Source organism: Clarias gariepinus, chromosome 19 (genome assembly GCF_024256425.1).
Source record: "Clarias gariepinus isolate MV-2021 ecotype Netherlands chromosome 19, CGAR_prim_01v2, whole genome shotgun sequence".
Classification (NCBI taxonomy): Eukaryota; Metazoa; Chordata; class Actinopteri; order Siluriformes; family Clariidae; genus Clarias; species Clarias gariepinus.
This window is the reverse complement of record NC_071118.1, coordinates 14083263-14101400: the sequence shown is the minus strand read 5'-3', so window position 1 is coordinate 14101400 and position 18138 is coordinate 14083263. Positions and strand designations below refer to the sequence as shown.

Genomic DNA, 18138 nt, shown 5'->3' with positions numbered 1-18138 from the left:
CGGATCTCCACCTCCTGCCGTGGTTGACACCGGAGCCGGGGAACCCATGCAATTAGGACGCGCCTCCCTGACCGTGGCGGAACGCGAACGACGGTATCGAGAGGGGCTGTGTGCCTACTGTGGGTCGGCGGCGCACCACCGAGCTATTTGTCCGATTCGCCCGGGAAACGCGCAGCCCCGGTGAGTGGAAGGAGAGACTCACCGGGCCCCCTCCACCTCTCCTCCACAATCGACGCCACCATCTCACGTTTCACGGTTCAGGTAAACCTCCAAATTGGCCACAAACGAGTTCGAAGCGCCGCGTTCATCGACTCCGGTGTCGCGGGTAACTTCATTGACTCTAATTATGCCAAAGATTTGGGGGTGAGGACTGAGGCGTTATCCCAGCCGGTAAAGATCACTTCGGTCGACGGTCGGCCCTTGTCATCCAGCCCTATCACCCATCAGACCCAACCCATCAAGCTCGCCATAGACCAACACCAGGAGCAGATCCAATTCCACCTTACAACCATCTCATCACCGCCCATCATCCTCGGCTATCCCTGGCTGTTACAGCATGACCCGATCATTTCGTGGACCCGGAACCGGATTCTCCAGTGGGGGCCGACCTGCACCGAACTCTGCCTACAGGCACGGACTGAGTCCGAGGCCCCCGACGTCGACACCAACGCCATCCCTATCGCCTATCGAGACTTGGCTGAAGTTTTTTGTAAGAAACGAGCTACCCATCTCCCGCCTCATCGCCCTTACGACCTGGCGATAGAACTTCAGCCGGGCTCCGTCCCTCCCCGCGGCCATCTCTATTCGTTATCCACCTCGGAGACGCAGGCGATGGAGGAATACGTCACCAACGCCCTCCGTCAGGGAACCATCCGGCCCTCCACCTCGCCTGCCGCCGCGGGTTCTTCTTCGTCAAGAAGAAAGGGGGCGAACTTCGCCTATGTGTCGACTATCGGGGGCTAAACAACATCACCATTAAGAACAGACATCCACTACCACTCACCAACTCAGCCCTGGACGCCCTCTCTGGTGCCACCGTATTCACCAAGTTGGACCTCCGGAGCGCCTACAACTTGGTGCGCATCAGAGAGGGTGATGAGTGGAAGACGGCATTCATCACACCCACCGGACATTATGAGAGCCTGGTCATACCATTTGGACTCTGCAACGCACCCTCGGCCTTCCAACAATTCATAAATGACGTCCTCCGAGACATGCTGGGCCGATGGGTGTTCGTCTACCTGGACGACATCTGGATCTACTCCCGCCACCTGGAAGAACATATCCAACACGTACGTGCTGTTTTAAAGAGATTGCTCGCTCACCAACTGTACTGCAAGCTGGAAAAATGTGCTTTTCACCAGCACTCCACCACGTTCCTGGGTTTTGTCATCTCGCCCCAGGGTGTGGCCATGGACCCGCAAAAGCTAGAAGCTGTACGTCACTGGCCCCTACCCAGGACACTCAAACAGCTTCAGCGGTTTCTCGGGTTTGCGAACTTCTATCGTCGCTTTATCCGCGGCTACAGTACAGTTGCAGCACCATTGACCACATTGACCAGGCCCTCACCTCACCCATTTCAGCTCAATCCTACCGCCATCTCAGCCTTCAAGGAACTCTGTCATCGCTTCACCACCGCCCCGATTCTTCTTCATCCGGATGCCAATAAACCCTTCGTTGTGGAGGTGGACGCGTCGGATGTGGGCGCCGGCGCGGTTCTCTCCCAGCGAGGTCCAGACCAGAAACTGCACCCTTGCAGTTTCTTCTCCAAAAAATTTGACCCCACTCAGCAGCGATACGGGGTAGGGGACCGCGAGCTGTTGGGCATAAAGTGGGCTTTGGAGGAATGGCGTCACTGGCTCCAGGGCGCCAGTGAGCCATTCATCGTCTGGATCGATCACCAGAACCTGATCACCATCAAGAACCTCAAGCAGCTCAATCCACGACAGGCACGGTGGGCACTATTTTTCGAACAATATAATTTCCATCTTTCTTACCGTCCGGGGTCGAAGAACACCAAAGCCGACGCCCTATCACGCCAGTATGAGGACGACCTCCCCCGGGCGGAACCCGTGCCTGTCATCCACCCATCCCGAATCCTCGCACCCCTCCACTGGGATTTGGAGACCAGGGTCCGCCAGGCACAGGCGGCGGAGACCGAACCGGCAGGTGTGTCGCCTGGACGACTCTACGTACCCCAACAGCTGCGAGCGGAGGTTCTCCAATGGGGGCATTCGTCCACCATCGCTGGACATTCTGGGGCGCGACGAACCCTATCATTTATACAACGAGCATTCTGGTGGCCCTCCTTGAGGAGAGACGTCCTCGAGTTCGTTCAGGCGTGCCCGGTGTGCGCCAGGGCAAAAGACACAAACCAACCAACTCCAGGAGAACTCCAACCACTCCCAGTTCCTCGACGGCCCTGGACGCACATCGCCCTGGATTTCATCACGGGCCTGCCGGTTTCAGAGGGTAAGGACACCATTTTAACCATCGTTGATCGGTTCTCCAAGGCCGTGCACCTGGTGGCCCTAGCCGGACTCCCATCAGCTAAAGACACCGCGGAATTGATTTTGGAACACGTAGTCCGACTGCATGGGTTCCCAAAGGACATCGTCTCTGACAGAGGGCCCCAGTTCACAGCCCGGTTCTGGAGGGCCTTCTGCCGTCTGATCAATTCCATCTGTAGTCTGTCATCCGGTTACCACCCCCAGATTAATGGTCAGACGGAACGGACCAACCAACAACTGGAGCGCTACCTGAGATGTTTCGTGTCCGACCGCCAGCGCTCCTGGGCCCACTACCTCAAATGGGCCGAACTGTCCCACAACCTACATGTCTCCTCAGCCACCAACCTAAGCCCATTTGAGGTGTGCCATGGTTTCCATCCTCCAATGTTCGACCATCAAGAACCGGAGGTTGACGTACCATCGGCCCAACAGTTGGTCCGTAGGTGTCGGCGGATATGGAATCAAGCGAATCGCGCCATCCAGCGAGCCAACACCAGCTACGTCGCCCAGCATCGCCGCCGACACCCGCCGGGACGGTTGTACCACGTAGGTGACAAGGTATGGTCATCAACTAAAAACTTCCATCTGCACACCGAATCAAGAAAACTATCACCAAGGTTCATCGGACCATACCGCATCACGTTACGGATTAACCCTGTCACCTACCGGCTCCAGCTGCCTGCGGCGCTCCGGATTCACCCAGTCTTCCATACATCACAGCTAAAACCCTTCATCACTTCACCACTGGTTGCACCCCCCCCCCCCCCGCTCCTCCTCCCCGAATCATTGACGGCGGTCCCGCTTACACCGTGCGACGAATCCTCGATTCGCGACCTCGGGGCAGGGGCACCCAGTACCTGGTCGATTGGGAGGGCTCCGCCCCCAAGGAGCGATCTTGGGTCCCAGCACGGTTCATCCTCGATCCTGAGCTCATCCGTGACTACCGTCACAGGGTATCCTCCACCTCAGGACCGTCTGGAGCCGGTCCTGGACAGGGGGGTACTGTCATGCACACTCGGAACGCGACCGGCACTAGGACCCGGAAGTTAAGCGGTCGCAAACCAGGAAGTATAAAAGAGGTAAACAAACCATAGCACCTCGCTCAGTCATTGAGTTTTGCCGATGCCACGTCGGATTCCTACACCTAACTGTGAGTACTCACCTTTTTGGTTTCAATTCCTGATCGAGTGTGTATTTATAGGACGCGGGTTAGATTGTGTCTTTCCCTTACTCCCCATCTGTGAGAGTCCTTAGACTAAAAGCGTGATTATCCTGCCTACTCGTGTTTCATCCGCGTTTGGGTTTACCATTCACGCTACAAAGGGCTAACCGCTAAAGCTACGTCTTCTGGTCATCTCAGGTTAGTTCTTGACAGTTTGATGTATTACACTTAATAATCCACAATAAAACAATATGTAATAAGATTCATTTACACGTAGCGAGGAGCTTCCTGTTCTTCTAAAAGGAGTCTGTGTACAAACCTGTGGGAACAGATTGCAAAAGCGTGCGCACAGAATTATGAATTTGTGGGTACGGATTACAAAATCTGAGTGCACGGATAAGTAAACTGAGGGAACAGTTTAAGAAGTTGTGGGAACGGATTATTACACTGAGGGCGCGAATTACAAAACTGTTGCCACAGATTTTTATTTTTTTATTTTTTCTCCTCTAGGTGACTACCGGGGCTCCGTAGTTTTCTTATGGCCATACAGATGTTTAGTTCCAATCCTTCGAGCTTTAATTTCATTGTGTGTATATGAAAATGCTTTTACTTTGAATATTAAACATAGCTATGGTTTGTAGAGTTGATTTTTTTTTACCATGCTACTTCACTTTTTTTTTATCACATTTTGTTCGCAAAGTTGAGGGTTCAGCGCTATCCTTCCTGATTTTGATAATGAGTTGGAGGGTTCTTTACCCAGTTACAGTAATTTCAAATTTCCCTAGTTATTTTTTTAGTTGCCCTAATTTGACTATCCAGAAATGGCAACTTTCCTTTGGCCAGCCAGCAAATGAAGTAGATGTCCTAACTGACTTGCCAAAACTATCCTTGTTACCATCAAATCTGTGGAGTGATGAAGAAAAATCTTTAGGTAAACTTAAAAAGATACTTAAATATTAAGAGTGCAAATGAAAAAGATGTGATTTTTTTTTTTATATCTTTGCTGAAAGCATGTCCACCTCTGGGTATGAGGTCATGTCTTTTTTCGGTCTTCCTGGTCTTAAAGCTGACTTTCCACTTGCCGTCTTCAGATGGTACTTTATAATTAGTGGCCTAAAAAAAGCAGGATGAGATTTGGGAGGTAATTATAGACAGTGATAACGTTTGCACTATGCTTCCTTAATATCTACTAAACAGATTGCAAAATTATGAAAGTGTTATTATAGTATATAGACAGGCTTTGTCTGTGGTGCAGCCGTATGCGTTTTCAATTGATTGAATCTGAAATTATCACATAATATATTTATCTGCTTATTGTCACACATTGTTTTTTTACACATTCTTCATTTATTCTCATGTGATCCCCACCCCCACCCCCACCCTACACACATCACTTACTTACCTTCATGTGTGATTTTTTAAAATGATTCCTGCGAGTTTATTAAGAATAAGAACCTTTTTAAACTTTAGGTATTCATGACTTTTGTTGATGCTTCCTGTCATCCTCAGGGTTGACTCAGACTCCAGTGGCTTTAGTTTCAGGCCTGACTCATTCTAGGCTGATCTGGTCTGGAACTCCATGTCTAATGTAACTAACATGTAATAGACATATAGCTCACGTTTCTGTATACTTGCCTGAATATTTAAAATTATACAACTTTTATAACTGCCTGAGATTTCAAGTTTAGTGCAGAGGGGGTAAGACACCATAAAAAAAACATCTGTAATAATTTTAACACTCTCATGCTACCCACTCACCATTTTGTGCTTTAATGAAAGGTGCATCAGATGTTCCAGTCCCTCAACATTGAGACAGTGGGAAACCTGGATTATAAATCGTTCTCTTATGTCATTACACACAGAGCAGCAAGGGAGTAAAGAAGCTACATCCACATCTTATTCCTGCTGCTGTTTAATCTGTGTTACATCTCCAAATAAAAGTCAGCCGTGTGTTTATATGTTTTAAAATAATTTAAAAAAAATAATCCTTGTTGAACCATAAGGATTATTTTTAAGCATCAAGGATCCTTAAAAGCAAAAACCTATTAAATACTGTTAATTTGACCACTTTTGATTTGATTTACTTCTTTAAAAGATCAATCTAAACACTACATTGCTTGTTCCATCCACCCATCTAGAAACCTCTGTAATAAACCTAATCTACATGTACAGTATTTGGACTGTGGGAGGAAAACCACCAAGCATGGGGAGAACATGCAAACTCCATGCACACAGAGGTGGGATTCAAACCCAGACCCTGGAGGTACACAACGAACCACTAACCATTAAGCCACCGGTATTGCATGATGCCATTTGAATAATATGAATGAACTCTTTTTACAACCTGAAATTCCTTTTCTTATTTTTTTAACCACCACATTATAAGCACACAAACTACAGTAGAGATTGATTTTCTATTTTTTTAAATATAGTGGTACTGTACATATTTACCGCCTTGACCTTTTTAACATGTTACAACATAGAACTGATGGAACTGGTCTTAACTGAAGTTCTATTCAGTAATAAAAATAGTTGTCAAATTTATTTTATAACAATAAAACAAAATGAATAGTTGTGGTAGCATAAGCAATCAATGCCACTCGTTTGTATGCTGGTTAATATTCTCACTTACTCACTCACTCATCGTCTATACCGCTTTATCCTGTATTCAGGGTCGTGGGGAGCCTGGAGCCTATCCCAGGAGACTAAGGGCACAAGACGGGGTACACCCTGGACAGAGTGCAAATCCAACGCTTTTTCACACACCGTGGGTAATTTTGGAACGTCACTTAGCCTAACCTACATGTCTTTGGACTGTGGGAGGAAACCGGAGTACACGGGGGAAACCCTCCAAGCATGGGGAGAACATGCAAACTCTATGCACAGGCCTGGAGGTGCAAGGCGACAGTGCTAACCACCATACCACCGTGCCACCTGCTTGTAAATATTGGTTTTAAACAAAAAAAACCTGAACACCTCAAAAATCAACATAACACAAATCAAATTTTATAAAAGAGAAAAGAATATTATGATTCTCCCGAAAAGAAGTCATACACCAAAAATCAGTGACCCAAGGTTAACTCTTAAGAAGTAAGGGGCATCAACAGTTTCAATGTATTCATTATCCTCTTAATTATCTTATTCATTCATTCATCTTCTATCCTTACCCTGTACAGGATCACAGGGGCCTGGAGGGTGCCAATACATCGCAGCCACTTAGTTTTACTATTCTAAATATATTTTCTTATTTTTTTTAGCATTACATATAGTCTGATTTTGACACAAACACAATTAAATATGTCATTATTTATATGTCATGTTACATAAAAAATGTTGCACCTTCCCTTTTTGTGATATCAACAACTTAAAAAAAATAATGGAACTTTTGACAGATAAACATTCAACCCTTCCTGCTGATTTCCCTTCTGTCAGCTTAAACCAGTCTGGCCATTTCCCTTCCCCTAACCTTTCTCATCTCATTCACGTTTTTTTGTTCGTTTGTTTCAGCAGCCTGAGTAAACTCTAGTGACTAGTGAGTATATCAGGAGAAAGCACCAAAAATCATACTTAAGTAAATGTTACTAGAATTGCATTTTTCATCCTTTGTGATGTTTGATCTGAACATTAACTAAGCCTGTATGATTATGTGCCACATTATGGTTGATTGTACAAGCAAGTTCCAAGTGAGTGTCTGATGATTCAAACGTGTACAATACACATCTAGAGGATAACAATATGTAAACATTCACAGTGCAATTTGTTGAAAGTGCATACTAAATCCACATTCAGGATAAAAGCAGTTCCCTGAGCTCTTCAGCACACTGGAGCAGCAGCATGTTTCAGCACAAAGAAGGCAAAGGACAGCGCAGGAAGTTTGAGATGTTCCCCAGGAGGAAGTTCAGCTCCCTGAAGAGAAGGAAGTGTCCTCTCATCCACCATCTTTAACACATCACCGTTCAGCTTGACAGACCTACAGATCAAAATAGTTTAATCCAAACAGAACAAGAACCCAAATTCATAACTTGCATGTTTCTAAGATGCTTTGTCCAGTTCTTAATTCATAGGGTTTATTATGATGTGGGCCCACCCTTTGCAGCTAGAACACCTTTGGAATTAATTTGAGCGGAGACTGCAAATCAGACCTTCAGTGTCTGACCTCACTTCTGAAAGAATGGTAAAAAATTCTCATAAACACACTTCTAAACATTGTGGAAAGCCTTTCCAGAAGAGCTGCAACTGTTATAGCTGCAAAGGGTGGGCCAGAATCATATTAAACCCCATGAATTAAGAATTGGATGTTACTTAAGTTCATATGCATTTGAAGGCAGATGAGCGAATACATTTGGCAATATAGTGTACTGTATAATGCTTCCCTGACACAAGACTACGCAGGGTTTTAAGGAGAAATCACTATTGAAAATTTGTAAATATTAGTGGAAAATGGAAGATCATTTTGATGGAAATGATGGAAGATAATTCATTAGTATAGCAGGGGATTTTGCCTTTTACTGTGTTGCGTTATTCTATCTATAAAATCAAAAGTCCTGGTTTGACTTAAACGCCCCTCGTAGATTTATGCGTCTATCTCAATAATTAGGTGGGCTGTCAATAAAGACATTTGCTTAATACTTTTATTACGGAATTATGAAATTTTTATGGAAAAAAATCGACTTTTATTGTGAAATTATGGCTAATGGATGTTTATATTACACAGTGCAGCTTTCGGTACTTGCTCATTGTACATTATGTCTTGATTCAACGAAACTGGCATAGGGACCTTCACCTTGAATGGAGCCCGACCTCCTCTGGCTCAGCTGACTGAAGCAAAAACACTTCGACAGTGCTGTTGGAGATGAGCGCCGGAAGCTTGATAACCACTTGCTTCTTGCTCAGGTTTAGCGCAAACAACGTGACTGCACCTTTTCTGTAACTAGAACTAAAGAGAAAAAAAACTTACATTATTCAACATTATTCATTATTCCTAAAAAAAAGAGAGCGAGAGAGAGAGAGAGAGAGAGGGAGATTATTGACAAATTGCGGCAGTATATGTAAAGAAAAATACATTATGTTATAGAAAAATAATCAACTACCCAGTCATGCTTAATAATTGCTGGATGTCTCAAAGTATGTTACAGCTTATCAGATTTTTAAGATTGGAGTTGGTACCTTTCTTTGTTGGTGCAATGAAGATACACCCTTAAGAGTTGCTTCTGCTTTCCTGAATTCGACAGAACCTGTATTTTCAGCACTTCAGGACCCACAAGCCTCTTGTACAGAAGCGACAGCCAATAATCCTGTCGTAAAACACACATTCAGTCCGCTAATTAAGCACTGAAACCAACTTTATATGCTATTTTCATGGATATTTATGTTTTTGTCTCTTTAGAAAATCAGGCAAATATACTGTACAGTGACTACAGAATTGAGTCCAAAAGTTTGCATCCCTTATATTTCCCTAACTTCACCTAATTTATTTTTAAACAACAGCATTTAAAAATATTTTTTAATGTGTTATACAAATCTGTTCTGCAGTAATACAGAAATCTACAAAATGTCAAAACATATATTTGCTCTAAGTCTCTTAATCTCTCTTTTTATTTTATCCCCAGGGTATGCAAGCCTTTTGGGTAATCACTCGTAAACATTATGTTAACTTGCTCATATTACAGTAGTTGTTCATAGATTCACATTATTATTGCCATCATTGGTAATTGTTGATATAATAGCAGTAATGCTAACTGCACAACAACATAAAAGTACATGAGCGTACAAACAGTGTTTAATATCGCTAAACTACAGACACACTAACATGACACTAACGCTAAAACTAAATTACACCATTTAGGGATGCTGATGTAATTTCACAAGCAGCACTGCAGGTATAAATAATAAATCTGCCCTATGCTTCAGTGTAACTAGCAAATTAATTTACAGTCCTAAAAATATGGTAATAAAAGTTATGCATGCAACGTACCGGAAGTGGATCGAGATTATTATCCACAAGATGGTATGTGCCAGAGCCAATTAACACCTGTCGCATGACCACGTCCAACCCCAGTTTAGCTGCCAGACCAAGTTTGTCCAGCCACCTTTAGAGAAAAGACACATGATTTATTCAGGTATAACTGTTATAATATATATGTACATATAAAACCCATATGTGGCAACAAAATGTATATGTTGTATTTGTATGGTGTAGCATTAAGTCTTCCTTTCACTGGAACTAAAGGGTCCAAATATTTTTGTTACAGCCATATTCCAAAATCTAGTGGAAATCACTAGATTTATTTATTCATTCATCTTCTATACCACTTATCCTGTGCACAGTGTCATAGAGGGCCTGGAGCCTATCAAATGACGCTGGGTACAACCAGATAGGCAATTCGGGAACGCCAAATTATTTGATTGAAAAAAATAATTGAGATTATTTTGTTTGTTTGAAACACTGCATTACATTAAAATATGTTAACTCTTTAAGAAAAAAGGAAAATACAAAAGAAAAGCCATTGGTTCCTCACTGTTTACCTCTTAACAGATTATTATTACAGATAAATTTAGCATAAGTTCTAAGCACCACAAAGTATACGTCCATGTGCTCACATAAAACCAGCAACAAAAGTGTCAGAGAGACCGTCCGCTCCCCCGCCGTACGCTGAGCTTGTCTCTCCTAGCCACACTTTCATTCCAGGAGACAGAGCTTGAACAATCTATAGAAAGACATATTTACAACATTTTAAAGTTTGCAACCAAATTATATGTGATATAAAACTAAATAACACAATCATGCTAATGGGTAGACAACACCAAATAACAGTGATCTGGAGGTATGTGATTAAAGCAAGCAGCCTGCAGACTGATTGCTTACAGTAAATACTACACAAGTATCACACAAGGCAGGAGTGAGAAGGACATCACTCTCTCCCAGACAACATAGACTATTAGGCTCTGTTGTCTCCAAGCAATTTTTTTTTTACTTCACTTAAACATACAATGCTTTCAAGTAAAGGCAATGGCCATAAACCTATTTAATATTAAAATTATTAAAACATTATTTTTTATCTGATAATGTTCCAATACTCGGTCATGAGAATTCCAGAAAACTTCAAGCTTTGATTTTCCAGATGGCGGTTGATCTTTGAACTTTTTCACCCTCAGACCACAAAAATAAATAAATAAATAAGATTTCGCACTGTGCCCCTGCATATCAGTGACTGGGGAGACCATAGCCTTCAACGAAAATGCTGACAAGACTAAAGAAGTTTTAAAGTAACCAGAGTGCCCATAATTTTTGACTTACCTCGTAAATAACTACTAGTAATCATAAACTGTATGCTTTGACCAGGAAACTGGATTTGAAAACATTTTAATTTTCACATTTGGTCATATTATTATCTGCAACCATTCCACAGTTTTTTGGTACAATATAAAAACTATTTTAAAAAAAGCTAAATCGCTAAATGTAACCTATTCTAAAGCTTCTCTTAAATATGATAAAAGATAATTTGTCTTTAACTATATTTAATAAAGTCTTTGCTATCATCAGTGGAGTGTGTTTGCTCTGTAACTATAGTCACAGTCGTAATAACGGCTGAGTCACCACATTAACCACATTAAAGGCACTGACCACATGGTGTAAGAAACTCAACAGAATAAAGTCAGCAGTGTTACCTTGAGGACCTCGTCTGTTTTAACAGCCAGCATGTCAAGCACTTTGGGATCAAGGAAATCCTCCAGAGATGTGTCTCTTCCATTGACATAATAACTAACAACAAATATAAAGAAGCATGCAAATTTTAATTAGTGTGCTGAAATCAGAGACCAAAATAACTGCGATTATGTGATTACTGCAACTGATAATACGTTTTTTGGGGGGAATTTTATTACACTATTCTAAGCTACAGATTTGTAGTGTGTATGTAGTTTATTTGTTTATGGGCTGTTATTATGTTGGCAGGTCCAGCTAATGTTGGCGGGAAAACTGTCTTTTTTATTTAAATATGGTAGCTTAGTAATTAGGACTGTCATCTTGCAACTCTAGGGTCCGGCTTTGATTCCCAGCTCGGGATCTGTGTGCATGAAGGTTGCATGTTCTCCCCGTGCATGGTGGGTTTCCCTCAGTGTGGTTTCCTTCCACAGTCCAAAGTCATGCAGATTAGGCTTATTGGAATTTGTACTGTAAATTGCCCGTAGTACTGTATGTGAATAAGCGTATGACTGTTTATATGTGCGTGTTCCCCACGATGAATTGGCACCCTGTCCAGGGTGTACCACGCCTCATGCCCTAAGTCTCCTGGAATAGGCTCCAGGCCCCCATGACCCTGTATACAGAATAAAGCGGTATATATAATGAGATAAGATAAGGTTGGAGGTAGACTTAAATGCAGCGTAGCATTAATTATCTGCAGCTTCAGTGAAAGGTCCATACAAGCTTAGACAAACATGTGTGTATGTGTGAGTGTGCATGAGACCTACTGGTGCCAGGTACATGCATCAATGGCTTCAGCTCCGCTCTCCAAAAACCTACAAAAATATGCAACAGATTTAGCATTTTATTTGATGCATACTGTTTATTCCATATTATGAAAAAAAAATGTAACAGTGAGCCATTCCTGTGTGGGTGGTGTGGGGGTGGCATTAGATGTCAAAGGTTTTGGTCTAAATAAAGTGCAACAATAGTAGGCGGGGTGCCCCTGCAAATAATTCCAAGGCACTTTCACTTTGTCAAGATGTGAACACTACTAACTAAATAAAGTGTCAGTGGTCTCACAAAAACTTCAACCCTTTACACACACACTTATTTAAAAAAAAAAAAAAAAAAAAAAAAAAAATGATTACATTACCAACTAATACCAAAGTTTGCAAGTAAATATTTTCTGTGTCTACATCTTGAGTAAAACAGAGAAGTCACAGATCGTAAAAAGCATGGTGGTTACAGTACAACCCTTTACATATTCACACCCGTTTCTACCATGACAGACTTGACCACAATGTGAAACGCATCTGCTCCGACTGCTGCAGGAGAATAAACATCAGGTTTACACACTTTTCAATTATCCTTAAAATTATTTCAAAAGGGTTTTTGTCAAATCTGTGAGTTCAAAACAGCTACACAACCATTATAGATTTATTTGTTAATTAGAACATCTGCAGCTGAAGCATAATCATAATACTACTAATAATAATTTGTACCTTTGAGTGGAACCCATTTTATTTTAAAAGCTACTCTACATAAAGAGGTTAGCTCTGAGTGAGGAGCTGGTATCTCACCCAGAGAGGAGGTCTTTGCGGTGACCTCGTGGCTGACCGATATCAGGTCCGTACAGACCAGAGGAACTGTACATTTTTGATTTCCGCAGGATCTCACGAAGATGGAGGAAATCCTCTCCCAGCTGGGACCCGTTCACCCTGATCGCTGCCTTTTTCTCATAACTATTTGGCTCTGAAAGTAAATCCACAGAGTCATTAAATTCTCAGATTTTATTGGTCAGGAGGTCTTGATTAATTAATGACATTAATGAAGAATGGCTTATTCATGGGTTAGGATAGGGATTTAAAAAGCATGTTGAAACTCATTACTGAATATGGTCAAGTTGTTTTGCCGAATTTTATTAGGAAACCGTAAAGCTGTAACTTAACATGTTTTAAGACACTGGAAAACAGCACAGAAAAACATTTTGCAATTTTCATGTAAAATGACAAGCTTTCTCAAATGGCTTTTTTTTTGCCATTTCAATCTCAGAATAAAAAAGAAGGAGCTGTTTATACGGTAGCTACTGTAACTTGAGAAATAACACAGATGATCTACAATATTATATACAATATTGTAATTACAGGGTAAGGCTTCTGATCCAAACACACAGTTTGTCATACCATTGCCCAGCTCCCAAGACAACCTGTACTGCCTTCTCTCACAGTAATTTAGCAGCAGCTCAGCGTTCTGACTGTCCCAGGCATTCTCAGGTGTTCGTAGTAGCGCATTTAAGCCAAAGATCAACTCCAATCCGGAGCAGTTCGCAAACGAGTAAAGCAGATCCATTGCATATTCTACACAAACAAAGAAGGTCATTAAACAAAAATCCAGCTAAATCACCACACATCAATATCACATTCAAATTCGAAATAAAACTGTAATAATGTCTAAGATATGTAAAAGTGTATAAAAGCAGCTTTATTAGACATTATAACTCAATATAATCTCTTTGTACATTTTGAAATCATGGGCATCTCAGTCAGACATGGTGGAAAATCCAAATGAAAGTTTCTTGAGACAGCAACATTTCTGTTTCCTTTTAGATCCACACTCCCATCATAACATGCTGAGATCTCAGCACTATTTTAATCATCAATCTGATTACCAAACCCAACAAGCTAAACACGGCATCTGTACAAATTTAATTAGTTGTTAACAAATTGTTGCTGTTTATAACCTTTAAAGATTATATAACCTTGCAAATTCCTGAAAAGCATGGTGACAGCATGCAGGGCACACTCTTTAACGTGCTTACCGGAAAACGTCACTTCCATGTACTTTCCACTTGCGTCCTCCTTACGTAGAAGTAACACCTGCATGGCCCAGTCTCGCTTTAGCTCTTCCTCCAGCAACTGTGGGAGCTCAAATTTACTGCATGATGGTCCTACAGGAATAATCACAAAAAGAGAATTTGACAATTGCACATTAGCATTTATACACAAATAATCAACTAAACCTAATTACTTGGCAACTTATAGAAGGGAAAGGCAAATGTTACATGTATACAACTGAGCGATTGAAAGTTAAGGGTCCTTAAATGTAGAAATCTTAAAAGAACTAATAATTTTAGCTGTCAGAAATTTGGAATATTAGTCAACTGTTTGAAGATGCCTGACAAACTACAGTATGTGACTATAAGTGACAATGATTTGTTTGTGCAGTGAAAGAAAATCTTATAAAATTGATGAACAAAATAGATACATATAATACAATAGAAACAAAAAACATACAGCAAATGTGGCAAATACTGTACCTGCGTAAGGAAGAGGATCTCCACTGTAGCTTTTTGTCATGTAATATTCACTCTGTGGTGTAAATGTCATAAAGTCTTGTTTGGTCCCTCCAAAGCGCAGAAATGCAGGAGTCAGCGCTTTAGCGAGGGTCCTCAATTTTGGGGACCTGAGGAAACAAATATCTTATAAAACACTAATCATATTTATAATTATTACTGTTATAATTTTCAATAATACAACAAATTTCTTACATAGAAAAAAAAAAATCAGCAAATCTCAAACATATGGAATAACGGTCATGCTTCCTTGTTAGTTCCTTAAAAGTAAACAGAACAACCTTTTCTTACTCACCATTTCCAAAGACATTTAATGTCATACTAATGAGAAATATAGTGAACTGCTAAAGATAGCAAACAATGGACTATAAAGAGACAGACTGCAATGCTGCAATGACAGACTCTGATATCTTGCTAGTTAGAAATGTATAAAATGACGAGCACAATGGAGTGAATGCTGATTTGTTTAAACAGAGTGGACAGAATAGGATGCGAGACAGACTTATATAAAGAGCTTCTGTATCTATCTCTTTATGTAGAGATGAGAGGCTAAAACCACTTTGTGGGTAATGTAGAAAACCGTGAACCAAACATAAAATAGACCAACATGTTGACATGTAACATTTAACAGACAAAATTAACTCTGAAATGCATTATAAAATGCATTTTAGATGCTCTTAAAGATGACATGTTAATTAAAAAGACCGACATGCAAATTAATAAATGAGGATTTTTATTTAACATTACTCCACCAAAAAAAAAAACATGATCTGGATTGAACTAAAAACATATTCAATTAGTCATAAATAGTCATAGTCCATTAGATAATTACTGCAATTAATATGTTTCAGCTAGCAACAGGTTTTTTAACCCCAAGTGATGCAGTAAATGTGTTTTCTTACACAACCATGTCAAAAGACATATCCTGTGGTCATGGCAAAGATGTTACTCTATTTCAGAAGAGTAAAATTATTGTCCTACATCAAGCAAAGAAAACAACTAAGGAGAGTGCTGAAATTACAAAAATTGGGTTAAAAGTCCATAAAAAAGGACTGTAGAGCGTTGGAAAAAGGTCATGTGATTTAATGAGTTCAGATTTACCCTGATGTTTCATAGTGATGGATGCATCAGGGTAAAAGAGAGGCGGATAAAGCAATGCATCCATCATTTACATTTACATTTAGGCATTTGGCAGCTGATCTTATCTAGAGCGACTTGCAATAGTGCTTTGACATTTCCGTCTTTGGATAAATCCTTACACTGGGTTACTAGGTTACAAATTATACGTAATTTTATTATAATTACTGTTTATAATTATTGGGGTGGGGGGCGGGTATGAAAGGGGAGTTAACCTAAATACCCAAGAAACCTAACCCTAGGTAGGTTTTTCGTTGTGACTGAAAGTTGTGACTTGGCTGTACGGATCATGCTTAGTGCCTAATGTACAGTACAAGCCTGTGGAGGCAGTGTTGGAATCTAGTGTTGTTTCTTTTGGTCAGGTTTTCGCTCTGGAATGTTATGTAGTAATAGAATTAGGTCAGCTAGATCACTTTTAGGTAACCTGAATGTAATGACTGAACAGGTTTTTCCCATCTATTAATGGATTTTTTCCTTCCCTTGGACATATTCCAAGATGACAACACCAGCATTTATTGGCCTGAAATTGTGAAATAGTGGTGCAGGGAGCATAAGACATTATTTTCAACATGGATTGATTTTTTTGCATGATTCTTTTTTTAACATTTTCCCTGTTATATATAATTACTCAAAGTTGCAACTCACATGACTCAATTTATCTTATTAGATATGTACCTCTAAGAATTGTCACATTGTGAGCGGAAGCCCTAGTAAAAAAAAAAAAAATATCATGGAATTGTATGTAAAGTCGTGTTTTACCTATTTTAGCTTGGTGTCAGCCATGTTTCTTTTTCCATTATTATAAAGATCCTTAGCCAAAAGATTCTTAGTTTATATTTACCTGTAGCATTTGAAAAGTTTCAGAAATGTTGGTGAACATTTTTTATAATGAAAAGACATCCAGTCTTTTTTTTTTTTTTACAAATTTATTTTGGCGAGATTTGTTCATTAATCATTGTCTATACCATTTTACCATGTAATAAATGATTACGGCGGGGGGGCCTGGAGCCAATCTCAGGAGATTTAGGGCAAGAGGTGTGGTACACCCTGGACAGGGTGCCAATCCATCACAGGGTACACACACTTCAGACAATTTGGGAACGATAAATAGCCTAATCTGCAGGTCTTTGGACTGTGGGAGAAAACCAGAGCACTCGGAGGAAACCCACCAAGCACAGGGAGAACATGCAAACTCCATGACCTGAGGCGGGAATCGACGGGATTTGTCATAAAATGTGTATAAAAATCATTATAATTAAAATTATTTGACTTGTTTAAAAATTCAGTCATTAAAATGCTTATATGTTATTGTGATAGTATGAGGTAAATATATACACAGAATACATGAGTAACAGAAGTGACTGAACTGTTCATATGGACTAAACAAATGTACAAACACATCTTGTATTTAAATCAGTCACAATGTAGCATGTTTGTGTTAGAAGCGTGAACGCACAGCGAGAAGAGAAGGTTCGGGAAAATTCTTTAACAACAATTGACAACTTAACAACTGTGTGTGTGAGAGAGAGCGTGTGTAAGCGAGTGAGTTTACACTAAACAAACAACCGCACACTGGACACAGAAAACAGTGCCGTGCTACCTGACGGTTTTAACTTGTAAAACACTCGGAGTGACGCTTGAATTGAGACTCACCCCAGCAGGTACATAAACTTCTCCTCCGCCACCAGACTCGCATCTATAGTCACAGACAGAAACCTTTCGTCCACTCTTCTGTCTACACGAGAAAGATCCATGTCCACATCTACCAACTTTAAAACCCCCGCCGAGACGAGAACTGTGTTAAACACTGACACTACTAGAACAGCGAAAGGAAAGAAAACTGCCCCTAGGCTCCCGGATCCGGGATAACCCATCAGCACTCTCATCATTATTATTATGCAAAATAATCTACATGATCTGCCATGATAAATAATTTTATATATATTTATCAACGCAACGAGCTAACGAAACCTATCCTGAACTCGCACGGACAGGATTTCCTGCTCAGAGCAGCCCGGCTTCTACAAAACAAACAAGGCGTGATTGTAATCTGTGGGTGTTGCTTAATTATATTCACGTCTTGTAACAAATGATTGGACAGAATCCTTGTGATTGCCACGCCCATGAAACCACTGTCCCAGAAAGAAGCATTAAGTAAAATATTGTTTTTGTGTCATTCAGTTGCTTTCTTTAAAAACTGCAGTGCTGGTAATCTTCACCCTGTTCTATGTTCAGCCCTACCACTCTTTAAACCTATCCCACCATGCATGGAAAGAACATGCAAACTTCA

At 40.9% G+C, this 18138-nt stretch overlaps 1 protein-coding gene across 1 annotated transcript; it reads right to left on the bottom strand.

The window, feature by feature from the left end:
* Nucleotides 1-6195: 6195 nt before the first annotated feature.
* On the bottom strand, nt 6196-17860 carry hpse (heparanase). Its single transcript, XM_053479222.1, has 12 exons — nt 17502-17860; nt 14676-14821; nt 14178-14306; nt 13543-13716; nt 12940-13111; nt 12145-12192; nt 11341-11434; nt 10273-10379; nt 9647-9761; nt 8839-8966; nt 8456-8608; nt 6196-7642 (listed from the first exon to the last, which is right to left on the bottom strand). The coding sequence occupies exons 1-12, from the start codon at nt 17735-17737 to the stop codon at nt 7486-7488; spliced, it is 1659 nt and encodes a 552-aa protein (XP_053335197.1). The 5' UTR covers nt 17738-17860; the 3' UTR covers nt 6196-7485.
* Between the last annotated feature and the right edge of the window lie 278 nt (nt 17861-18138).

Excerpts from the sequence above, each read along its gene's own strand:
- hpse (XM_053479222.1), bottom strand. The coding sequence starts at position 17,737 with ATGATGAGAGTGCTGATGGGTTATCCCGGATCCGGGAGCCTAGGGGCA. Across the intron at positions 13,717-14,177 it reads CATGGAAGTGACGTTTTCCG|AATATGCAATGGATCTGCTT; the intron begins GTAAGCACGTTA and ends TTGTTTGTGTAG. Across the intron at positions 8,967-9,646 it reads ATAATCTCGATCCACTTCCG|GATTATTGGCTGTCGCTTCT; the intron begins GTACGTTGCATG and ends GTTTTACGACAG.